Source organism: Canis aureus, chromosome 29, assembly GCF_053574225.1.
Source record: "Canis aureus isolate CA01 chromosome 29, VMU_Caureus_v.1.0, whole genome shotgun sequence".
Lineage (NCBI taxonomy): Eukaryota > Metazoa > Chordata > Mammalia > Carnivora > Canidae > Canis > Canis aureus.
Genome location: NC_135639.1, coordinates 10,686,681 through 10,699,012, shown reverse-complemented (window position 1 = coordinate 10,699,012; position 12,332 = coordinate 10,686,681). Strand labels below are relative to the sequence as shown.

Genomic DNA, 12,332 nt, shown 5'->3' with positions numbered 1-12,332 from the left:
CCTGCTGGCGACGGGGCTTCAGACCCATCTTATCCAGCTGGCACAGAAAGGAACTGGAGGATTAGAGGGAGAATATTAATGGGAAGGCAAAGCAAGAGAATTCATGTTCAGCGATGTTTAGGGCCATATGTGAGCTGCGGTAGACTTCCACAGGCAAAACTGAACGTGCGTGGATTGGTACAGGTCATTGATGTGGCCCAGGTACCAGTTCACCTGTACCATCATCTGTTCAATTTATGCCTCCAGAATCAGCCAGGAGAGGGGTGTGCCTTGGATTCTTTAATGGGCTCTGAAATGAGTCTGGCTCATTGTACTTGAATTCCCTTTTATGAGGCCATCTGTCACTGTCTCCACCAGCCATCTCAACAGGGGGCGACTGCCTCCCAGGGGACGTTTGGCAATGTCTGCAGATATCTTTTTGGTTTGTACAACTGGGGGTGATGGTTGCTACTGGCACCTAGCGGGTAGAGGTCAGGGATGCTGGTAAACATCTTACAATGTACAGGATAGCGCCTCGCCCACAACAAAGACCTATCCAGCCCCAGATGGCTACTGCCGAGGTAGAAGAACCCTGATCTAAGGTGTAGATGGTGCTAACCTCAGCGCCATCTCCCCGCCCCCCCTTATTACATGTTAAGAAGCAGGAGTGGGAAATTTTATTCATTGAACACTCACTCATTAAGGGAGTAGTCAGGGAGTCCTCCAAGGTTTCCAGCTTGGAGAAGGGATGGACAGTGTGGCAGGTGTTTGAGGCAGGATGCCTGATGGAGATAGATAAGTTGGTTTTCTTTGCAGACTGAGCTACCCAGTGACCGTGGGCAGGCACCGTCCATCATGATGAGAATCCATGTGGAGTCCCGGAGGCATCAGCAAAACGCAAATCCCTCTCATTATAGACTTTAGTTAACAACATTAATATTAGGAGATTTTTATGACTCCGTTTCAATTTTGACTTACACAACTGTGTCTAATAGAGAAGTACATCCAATCCCTCAATTATATATTCTTATCCAGTAAATAGCCCATAATCCCAAATGCCTCACTCTTTCCATTGTCATGGTTGTTTTCTGTTATCAACACCCTCCTTGACTTTCTTGCCTTCCCAGCTCCACTCCAAATGTACAAGCTCGTTGTTTTATTAAGTGAAGAAAATGGAGGGCACAGGCCATGCGAAACTCTTAGCAGGACTTCTGCCAAAATAAAACCAGCTGGATGGGTACTGAGTCTGTACGTGGCTGAGAGTCTCCATGTCTTTGTGACGTGACCGCTTTCAGGTCAACTGGAAGCAACGAAGTTTCGTGGGTGATGCTAACTGCCAAGGCCAGCACCCCATAAAGAGGTTTACCTTTGTGATTAGCCATGCGTTTTCAAGAGTTAAAACTTGTGGCATTCCCCTGCTAGGAAAAACATGTGGAGAAAAATGTGGAGAAGGAGCAGAGCTTCTTACTGAACTTGCTTCTATCTCCACGCATAGGCTTGTGCGTTTGTGATTTCTAGTCAGTGAAGAATTACAGGAGTGGCAGGAACGTACTATTTGCTGTATGAGTGGACATAATAGCAAGCCCCCTCCGCCTCTCAAATTCCTGTATCTGGGTCCAGGCTTTCGTCATGTGACTCCATCTTTGGGGGTAATCTTTCAACCAACACTGGTTTCTGTAATCATAATGTCATTTTAAGCAGCCCTGGGTGCTTGTGTGGTGTTTCACTCTAAGAAAGAGCGTCTCCTTCTGAATGTAAGACAGAAAAATGGGTCTCAAGGGGGGAAACGGTCCTTCATTCCCACCCAGCCTGAGGTTAGAAGGCACCCATGGCAGTCACAGACGCCATGTTTGACTGGGCTGAGTTGTTCACGGTGGCTGCCGCTGCCTTCGCCGTGTTTCCCTCACTGGGCTGTGAAGCGTCTGTGACTTGAAATGAATTTTCATGTAGTTACTGGACTTCAGGAGCTTTTCAGCCCTGCAGATGAGGTGATTGGGGGTCGGGGGACATTTTGCTGGGTGGTTCATGTGCCACATTGAAAAGCCAGGAAGAGGCTGCTGCCCCTGCCTCACACACACACACACACACACACACACACACAGTTGAGGAACACACTGGTAACCAGGTGTTTCCTTGGGCTTTCAGAAGAAGTTTCTAGATTCTCTGAACAAAGTGAATTGAAAAGGAGCCCTTGGAACTGTGTTACTGCTCCTACCAGAACCCCACCAGCCTTGTGTAGAACAGAAACATGGATATTCTCGGTCTGGAGTGAACTGATCTCAACTCCTTTCCCTCCTCTGTCAGTGCCCTCCATAGCAGGGTCTGTATTCATTCAGCATCAGAGGCTGAACGATGCTCGGGGTCTGGGAGCCTCTCAGCCTTGACGTCTTAGGAGTCTGCCCACCTCTACCTTCCTTCCCAAGGTGTCCCCGCAGGAGGGGCTGGAGCCATCTGCAGCCCCTGGTCACCGTCCCTCCCATCAGAGCCACTGGACAGTGCTTTGGGCCAGGCCAAAGGGAGCGTGGGTCAGGCCCTCTGCCCTCTCTGCCCCCAGGTTAGCTGGCCTTCCCCTGTTGCCCACTTCCCAGGGAAGATGGATGTTGGCTGCTCACAGGGCTCACTGACCACCTTGCTTCACTCTACTCTGTTCCTTCCCTCATTTTCTCACGTTTCTCTTGTGGGCTCTTTGTTCAAAATATTTCCAGAATCTGACACCCTCTGCAGGTGGGCCTTATTCCCTCACCCTCCAGCCTTGGTTCAGGTGTTACCCTCTGGATGAGGACGTCTCGTGATGACCAGTCTTGAAACCGCAGCCCTTCTTCTGCACTCCTTGTTTCTCTCCTCTTGCTCATTTATCACTGTCTGAGGAACTGAGTAGTTTATTGTGTATTGATTATTGTCTGTCCTTATCCGCTGGAACAGAGGTCTGCAGACTGCTTCTGTAAAGGGTCAGATAGTGAATAAACATCCTTGGCTTCGTGTGGTCCATACAGTCTCTATTGCAACTCCTGGATTTGGCTGTAGTCGTGTGGAAGCAGCTATGGGCAATATGGAACCCTGCCCTAGAGTCTGATCTCCATGTGGGCAGGGATTTTTGTCTCTTGTTGTCATGGCACATGGTAGGTACGTGTGTTAGTTTCCTTGGGCTGCTGTGACAAAAGTTCCACAAACCCAGTGGCTTAGAACAATAGTAATTGTCTCCCGGTTCTGGAGGCCAGAAGTCCAAAATCAAGTGCGTGGGGCCGCCCTTCCTCTGACACCTGTAGGGGAAAGATCCTCAAGTGCCTCTTCCAGCTTCTAGTAACCCCAAATGGTCCTTCGCTCATGGCAGCATAATTCCAATCTCTACTACACAAGTGTTTTCCTTGTGTTTCTTCACATCATCTTCCCTCTGTGGGTGTCTTTCTCTGTGGCCAAAGTCACACTTTTATAAGAACACCAGTCATATTAGATGAGAGCCCACCCTCATGATCTCATTTGAATTTGATGACCTCTCTAGACTCTACATCCAAATGAGGTCACATTCTGAAGTACTGGGGTTAGGACTTCAACTTATCTTTTTTGTGGGGCAGGGGACACAATTCAACTCATAACAGTGCCCAAGCAATGTGTTGAACGAATGAATGAATTTAACTAAATCATGTTCCTTTGGTACTAACATCATCTTTTCCTTCACACTGGTTTTATTGAAATTTGGGGGAGGGGACTTATTAAAATTAACCTTTCCTCTGCAAGTTCTTTTCCTTTAAAAATGAACAGAAAGGGGATCCCTGGGTGGCTCAGCAGTTTAGCGCCTGCCTTTGGCCCAGGGAGTGATCCTGGAGACCCGGGATCGAATCCCACGTCGGGCTCCCGGTGCATGGAGCCTGCTTCTCCCTCTGCCTGTGTCTCTGCCTCTCTTTCTCTCTCTCTCTCTCTCTCTCTCTCTATCATAAATAAATAAATAAATCTTTTTAAAAAATAAAAATAAAGGTGAACAGAAAAATTAGACTTTAAACTTTCCATTCGCTCACTATGTCTCTTGTGCCCGTGTCCCAGGCATAGTCTCCTTTGGATACATAGTGGTGAGGAAGACGGGCATGGCGGCTGCCCTTCCAGCTTCCACTATACCAAATAGATTGTGCATCCTCTGTGCCATGAAAGTTCTTTTATAGAAACTCAAAGTCACAAAACCAGAAAGCTTCACTAGTAGTAGAATGAAAGGAACAGAAACCGTCATGGGGAGGGGGTGGTTGTTGAGTTTGTCAGAGATGATTTTTACCCTAGTATCCTGGGTCATAGAGCCCAAAGCATACAAGTTCCCAAGTCAAGCTGTCTCAGTGATATTGGATGTTGCCATGGTGACAGAGAGAGATGTGTTCCCCTGGGGGACTTGTCAGCACATCTTCAGAAGCCTTTCTGACTGTCTGTGCCAGAGCAGGTGAGCATGGCCAGTATGTACTGGCACTTCTGAATGCTAGACCGGGAGAAAGCCTCTCCTGTCCTTTGACCTCATGAGAAGAGAGTGGGGACCATGCCCATTTTATAAGATTCAAATCTAGATTGCCTGATTCAAAGTCTATCCCTCTTTCTACCACTATGGGAACCCATCTAGTAGTATTTCTCTCGCCCTGCTTTCTAGTTTTGTAACTTAGAATTCGTCCCTTTAAAAGCATATAATCCAGTGGTTTTTAGTATAGTCAGAGTTGTGCAACCATCACCACTCTCTAATTCCAGGAACTTTTCTTCACCTCCCCAAAAACCCCCGATCCCAGTCCCGGGCAACTGCTAATCATCTTTCTTTCTCCACGGATTTCCTTATTCTGGGCATTGCACATACACGGGATCACACAATGTGTGGCACTTGGTGGCTGGCGATGTCGATTCTTTAGTGTGTCTTGTCACTGCTGTTCACATTTCAGGTCATCAAATATTTACCGAGTAATAACTGTGGGGCTCTGGGAAACGAAGATGAGGAAGGCCATCAAGGGGAAGTCAGCACTGAGTGGTGGGTTTGGGTTAAGATGTGTGCGCAGTCTCCCAGAAAGCCAGTGGGGACCCTGGTCCGTGCTGAGGGTTCCACAGAGCTTGAGAGTACACGGAAGACCTTATGGTCAATTAATGTCCTGCAGAATTACAAGGACACCACCCCTCTGGTAAAAGATGGTCCTTCCTTCCATTTCCCCAAATTTGCCAAGCCCCTTCCTTTTTTGCTCCACCTGGAAGATTGCAGGCATACCCTGTCTCCCTTTACTTGCCCTGGTTCACACCTGCTTATCCTGCACGGCTGGCCTGTGGGGTATGTCCTCCGTGAAAGTCGCCTGGACAGACCGGCCCAGCCCAGGCTACTCTGCAGGGCGGTCTCACAGTCCCATACTTCTTCGTGGTGTGTATCACAGCTGCAGCTCAGTGATAAAGCTGTCACTATTTCATGTCCCTCTGGCCCCTTAGGACTGTGAGCATGTCTCTTTTGTTCAGCCTCATGCCCCAGGGCCAGACATCACGCCTGACACCTACACCCATGTGGAGCACATACAGGTGTGCAGTGGGATGGCATTGATGCTGAGTCGGGACACTGATATTTTGTGCTGTGGGGACACCAAGATCCATGCATTCATTCCCCTTCTGAACCCTTGATCCCAGGCCCCCATAGTTAGGGTAAAGTCAATCCCAAGTGGTTTTTCTCTTAATAAAACCCTGCTTGTCCGCTGCCTGCTTTTCTGTCAGCACTTGTTGTACAGGATGTGAGTGTGATTTCATCAAAATAACAATAGCCCACTTGAGGCCCTTGATGACAGTCTCCCTCATAAAGTAAGGCATTTTTTGATTCCTGTTCTCCACCTTTGTAATAAACCCAGCCCCACATGACTTTGCTGAGAAGGCGGCTTGCCTGGTCCTTTTGGTGCCCTTGATATTTCTGATGACTCTGGCGGACCTGCGATACCACTTTCCCCTCTCTCCATTAAATGGAAAAAGAGCATGGGCAGGACGCACCACTCCCTCGCACGCCGCTCCATCAGTGAGCCCGGAGAACATTTGCTCAGAACGATTCGATGTCCTGTGGTCAGTGGTGCACCTAATGAGATGCCGTACCCCAGAAAATTGAATGCCAAATGACATTATTTGTAGGTTTTGCTCTTTGCCCTGTTCAGTAGTCAATGGCTCAAATGCAGATGTCATGGATCATTTCAGACTCTAATAAAAATAATGCCCCAGGGAGCTGTGCCCTGGGGTTAGAGAAAGAACAGAACAACAGTGCAATTCTATGACCTTGAACCCTTGAGTCCTGGCACATTTTTATAGGCCGCTGGCCATAGGCAATGTAAGGGGTTTCTCTTTTTGAGGAATTGGATTTAATCCTGTTAATTATGCCTTATTTTATCTTTCCCTCCCTTCCCCTATGATCCTCTGGTTTGTTTCTTAACTTCCAGCTGTGAGTGAAATCCTATGAAATCATAGAGGGAGACAAACCATGGGAGACTCTTAACTCTAGGAAACAAACTGAGGGTCACTAGAGGGGAGGGAGGTGGGGGATGGGGTAACCGGGTGATGGGCATGAGGGAGGGCGCTTGATGGAATGAGCGCTGGGTGTCATATACAACTGATGAATCACAAAACCCCTCCTCTGAAAGTAATAATAAAATCCGTGTTAATTAATTGAATTTAAATAAAAGAAAAAAATTATACCTTGTGACCCCACTCAGGAATTCAGGTTGCTGTTTGCCTCTAAGAGGAGGCCTACAAGATAGCAAATGTGGAAGAGGAAGCCCCGAATGGAGAATGACAGTTCACATGGCAGCAACCTTCAAAAGAGTCCAAAATTTCTTTTGTTAGGGGAGGTTTTCCATTCTGTTAGGATCTTTTGGGCAAGAATAATCCATAGACGGTTTAAAGTGCCAAAGTACGCACACACAAAATGAGGGCTGTAGGGTTGGGCTGCTTTCATGGGGTATCTACTGGGAACCAGCTGAATGTCTTCTTGGGCAAGACCCCTCCCACCCAGTGGAGGGTCTGTTCTGCCTCCAGATGCCCTCTCCTGCCTCCTCTGCCCCCCTTGGCCCCTCAACTTGATGAGATGTTGGAAGGATCAGGATTCTCACAGCACGGATCTGTTGAGTTGCCAATCCTGTGTATCATAAAATGTTTTCTTTACTTTTTGACTCAGAAGTTTATTTCTTCCCTGGGAAATTATTTAACCGCGAGGCAGAGACCACATGTTTGATGGGTTTCTGTAGCTCACCAGCAATACTGCAGGAGTCCAGGGGGAACTTGCTAAAGAGTAAGAGATCACAGCCCCCCTCCCATCCAGGGGATCTAGATTCTATGGAGATAGTTGGACTCCTTCCAGATTCTAGAATTGATTTTCATATCCAAGAATGCAAATCTGAGTTCATGCAATGCTCAGGGGCATATTAAGGACACAAGAGGGAATCAAATAAACATTTTCAGGGCATCTTTAAGTCCTAGAAACGAAAAGGTCTGCAGAGGCCATCAGGATCTGTTCCTCCAGCGTGATTTCTCTTTCCTTTAGTCTCTCAGGAGATCGGGCAAGCAACCCACTCACCGCAGCAGGTGAGGAGAGTACTTTCTAGAAAACGTAACTGGCCGCATTTGAGTGAATCATAACACATTTCTCCTTTTTGTGCTCTTTCTGCCTAGATTCTTTTGTTGGTGGAGTCATTGGCCTCATTTTTGCATACATTTGCTACAGACAGCACTACCCCCCTCTGGCCAACACAGCTTGTCACAAACCCTACGTCAGCCTCCGGGTCCCGACGTCGCTGAAGAAAGACGAGCGGCCCACAGCTGACAGCGCACCCAGCATGCCTCTGGAAGGCATCACCGAAGGCCCCGTATGACGAGGGTCTCAGGACGATGGACGCTGAGCCCAGGGCCTGCTCTTCCACCCCCCTGGCATCATAACACAGTAGAAGAGGCTTTCTGTCGTGTGTGTCTCATCAGTTGTTTCTCAGAGTTACCCTTCTGCTTCATTTTGCTGATGGTGTTCCTGCTACTTTAAGTGTGTCTTTTCAACTTTCTCGAATTTGCAAAGGAAGGACACAGAAACTGTCTCGGAGAGACATACGGAAGGAGGCCGCAAGGACGGGGCGGGTGTAACTTGGTCCATTCCTTTATCTGAAATGTTTGCTGTCACAGCCACCGTCCTGTGTTGTCATGGTTGTAAAACATAATAAAAGCTCCCACCTGGAAGACACGGTGTTGGCTGTGCGGGGCAGCAAGAGTCATTCAGAGGTGCAGTGTGTTTCACGGCCGAGGCCGGGGTGGGGTGCTGGGTCCCAAGCCAGCTCTGGCCATAGACCATTCTGGAGCGGGTGGAGCTTTGGAGGCCTTCTGCAGGGTCAGCCCTCCATGGCGTATGCCCCTGAAATGGAGCTGAAGTTTGAGGCTACTGCCTTAGTATTTCCAGGATTTGGGGATCACTGAATTTAGAAGGAAGTGAGATGGATGACTTAGGCTTTCACCAAATCCAGTGGAAACAGAGTTGCCCGAGGGCCAGGAATGGAGAGCAGTCCTTGCAGACAACCCTTTGTCTAAGGGTTGGGGGTGGTGGTGGGGGAGCACCGTATCTCTCCAGGGAATGGCTGGGGGACCTCTGGCAGGAAGAAGCAGCTCCCCTGGAGGGGTTTTCCCCTCTGGGACCTGAGTTTTGCAGGACTCTGCTAGAAGTCTTCTTCAAATAGTGGTGCCTTCCCATTCCTGTGTGGCAGGTGGCATTTCAGCATGGCAGGGCTCCTGTACAAAGCACAGGGACGGAATCCGGAATGCCCTGTTTTAGCTCAGCCCGTCGAGAACCCTTGCTGGTCGGAGGGCAGAGCACACCGCTCCTTGGCCAGTTTGTTCTTTTCAAGGCAGTGAGCATCCCACCATGCGGTTCTCTAGGTCCCTGGGCCTGCAGCGAAGGGCTGCGTCTTTGATGACTTAAGACTGTCACCTTGCAGCTGTTGCTGTAACAGACTGCCTCTGGAGTCAAATGGCTGTACAAATTGTCACCTGAGCAGCTCCGGGCTGGGCGTGCCAGTTAGAACCGCCAGGATATTTTTGATCAGCTGTCTACACTGTGAGCTCAGCCCTGCAGGGCACACACCACCTTGGGGAGGCCTTTGACAAACAAGCCCCTGTTCTGCCCTGTCCAGCTGCAGTCCTTCCAAACCCGGGTCAGCGTTGACCCAGCCATGGGGGCAACCCTCCTGCTGTGGGGTGGGGGAAGAGAAGGCTTGTGGTGCCTTTCATCCAGAGTCAGACTCCTGATTTCTAAAAATTCCAGCAGTTACACTGCTAAGCAACTTCGAAAACAGATGTGATGTATTTACAAAGCTAAATCGTAGCCACTTATTAGACACAATTTAAAGACCTTACCTTCTTATAAAATCGGAAAGTTTAATATTCTGATTCAATTAGAAGTTTGTAATTTTCAAAAATAGACATAAAAATGCAGACAAAAATGCTGCTGTTTAAAAAACAAACACCCGATGAAGTGCATGTACTTTTTAAAAAAATATTTATTCATGAGAGAGGCAGAGACACAGGCAGAGGGAGAAGCAGGCTCCATGCAGGGAGCCCGATGCAGGACTCGATCCCGGGGCTCCAGGATCACACCCTGGGCTGAAGGCAGGCGGTCAACCGCTGGGCCATCCGGGGATCCCCATGAAGTTCATGTACTTCTTTGATTCTGTACTTACCAGAGCTCTGCTGGGCAAGCAGGGTGAAAGCGAGAGTTACTCTTCATTACTGAGGACTTAAATGCATGAAATGTAAATTTTGTATAAATACATTTACAGATAAATGGGAGGATTTGGAAAAGTAACACAGAACGGAGCGTTCATTAATACTGATGATTGAATGGGAAGTCCTACCACGCGCCACGTAGAAGCTTTCATTAGATTATAAAGTTACAAAGGCCGTGGTAACAGGAAAGCTAGGGCAGGATTCCCAGGAGCCGTAATTACCTGTGTCAGGTCACAGAAGGCAGGTGCTTTTGTAGATCTATGTATTTTAATTTCGTGCTCTAGTAACGTGAGGGCAAAGTAACACTATAATGTGCTAACGAAGTGGGCGTGGATGGAGGCACTGCTTTCTGCCCCCAACTCTTCTGGATGGGAGGGGTTAGTTATTAAGGCGGGCTTGCTGGTAAGGCAGGGGGCACGGTGGCCAAGCCGCCCCAGGATTCCAGGGGAAATTCTTTTGTGATGGAAGAAAGAGGGAGAACTATTATTTCCCAAAGGGACTTTCACAGAACTGGTCCGGTTTCGTGAAAATACAATACGATGTGATGCACATGCGATCTAGACGGTGTAATATGGCACATGCTTCATAGGGCGTGATACAGGATAATGTCATATGGCCAAGTCTACAGCATGATATGGGACAGTGGGATATAATACGGTACAGTCCCGTACAATACCCTGAGGTATAAAATAGTACAATACAGGTGGTTTACATGTTCTGAACTCCCCTTTAGAGATCCAAGATGTCCATAGCATCTTAAAGTCCTGCACTGAAGAAACCGACCATTTTCACTCTCAGCGACACCTTTTGGTCCCCACTCTGGCTGCAATAGGGTCATGACTGTCTGCGAGTGGATTTCTGCAGATTATCAGCAATAATAGTGCTCCCAGGGACACCGCGAGTGACGCCTTCTTACCATGAGCCGGGTGTGGTGGGGGACCCCCTGAGGAGGGGTGGCCCTGCGACTCTGGTACAGTGTCTTAGCTTGATCTGCCCTAGAAAGTTCCCCAGAGGGCAACAGACCACAGGCGTGGATGCCCTTGGGCGCCTTGCACACTGTGATGCTGGACACCTGCTTTTGCCCACATCCTCGTGCCTGGTCAACAGATGCTCGCTCCTCGGGGTGCTTCAGGGAGAGTAGGAAGCACTCAGAGTGGGGCCAGGCAGCCCTTGAGCAAAGGGCTTCATTCCCGTGAGCCTCACCGTCTGCATCTGCAAAGTGGGAACGAGGGCAACCTTATAGGAACTACAGCAACCTTATAGGACCTTGTAGGGTGGCTTGGGAATCAGGAAGGTAAGTTGCCCGGGGCCAAGACAGCTGTAGCCACTGCAGAAATTCTGGGGTGGAACTGGAGGGTATGATGCTGAGTGAAATCGGAGAAGGACAATCATCATATGGCCTCACTCACATGGGGAATATGAGAAACAGTGAAAGGGATTATAAGGCAAGGACGGGAACTGATTGGGAAAAATCAGAGAGGGAGACAAACCACGAGAGACTCCTGACTCTGGGAAACGAACAAAGGGTTGCGGAAGGGGAGGTGGGTGGGGGGGATGGGGTGACTGGGTGATGGGCTCTCAGGGGGGGCACGTGATGGGATGAGCACTGGGTGTTATACTAGATGTTGGCAAATCGAACTTCAATAAAAACAAATGTAAAAAAAGAAAGAAATCCTGGGGTGTCTGAGCAAGAGCTCTGGGGTTCTGGAACTCCCTGAAGACTCTAGACCATTCTAATGCTAATCGAGCTGCCCTGAAACACTCTGGTAGTAAAGCCCTGACCTGTGATCCTCCACTGATTCCCCCCACCCCCATCCACCAGGAGCCAGAGGTAGGGTTGATCCCTTTAGGGAGCCCGGACCAATATTCCAGTACCTTTCACTGTTGGTTTTTATAGAATGCGTATCTTAGAGAGGTGCTCGCCCTAAGGCCTGTATTGCGGTGGGAGAGGAGGGCCCGCCCGCAGCAAAGGCAGCATGGGGTGGTGGGTGGTGGGGAGGGAGAACTTGTGGGCCCCCCACCCCGGGAGGGGAGAGGAGTCAGCAAGGGGTGGGGAGGACCTCCTTCTACCCAAGGGAGAGGAAGCAGCAGGAAGCAGCAGGACCCCCGGGGCTGGTGGAATTAGAAAAGGCCACAGAAAGGCTCAAAGGCTCTGGAGGTTCTTAAGGATGGCCGAATGTTCTGGTTCATGTGGGAAAAACTCTAGCAAAATAGGGCCCCTACCTGTGTGCCAGGTGCAAAGGATTACCTTGAGCCAGCGAGGGCGATGTGTCTGCAGAGAGGAGGAGTTCCGTGAAGTGGGCAGCCCAGCCTCATTTTAAGAGGAGAGTTGGACCCCCATTACTGTTACTGGCATTTGTATACCCCCCACGCCCTGCTACCCCCAGCACCCCCCTCCCCCCGAGAGATTGTTGAAAGATGTGCTCTCCTCATACACCTCACCTGGGCCTGCCACTACCTGAAGCCGAGTTTACAGAACATTCTGATCTTCAGCTGGTCACCCCGGCCTGCCATGTTTCCCTACATCTGCACCCCGAACCCCAGAAGGACCCTGAACTCATGGCTCACTGCTGATGCCTCAGTGGGGAAATTCAAACCCAAGCGGGGGCTGCTTCTGAAGCTGATCG

At 49.4% G+C, this 12,332-nt stretch overlaps 1 protein-coding gene across 4 annotated transcripts in view; it reads left to right on the top strand.

Moving 5' to 3' along the window:
* PLPP4 (phospholipid phosphatase 4) overlaps positions 1–8,169 on the top strand; it is a 118,478-nt gene extending 110,309 nt beyond the window's left edge. For 3 of the 4 annotated variants that reach the window (XM_077877413.1, XM_077877414.1, XM_077877412.1), the window contains exon 7: positions 7,618–8,169. In XM_077877413.1, coding sequence (XP_077733539.1) covers positions 7,618–7,817 — 200 coding nt within the window. In that variant the 3' untranslated portion in view covers positions 7,818–8,169. The remainder of the gene's footprint in view (positions 1–7,617) is intronic. The other variant, XM_077877415.1, reaches the window with a different exon arrangement.
* The last annotated feature ends 4,163 nt before the right edge of the window (positions 8,170–12,332 follow it).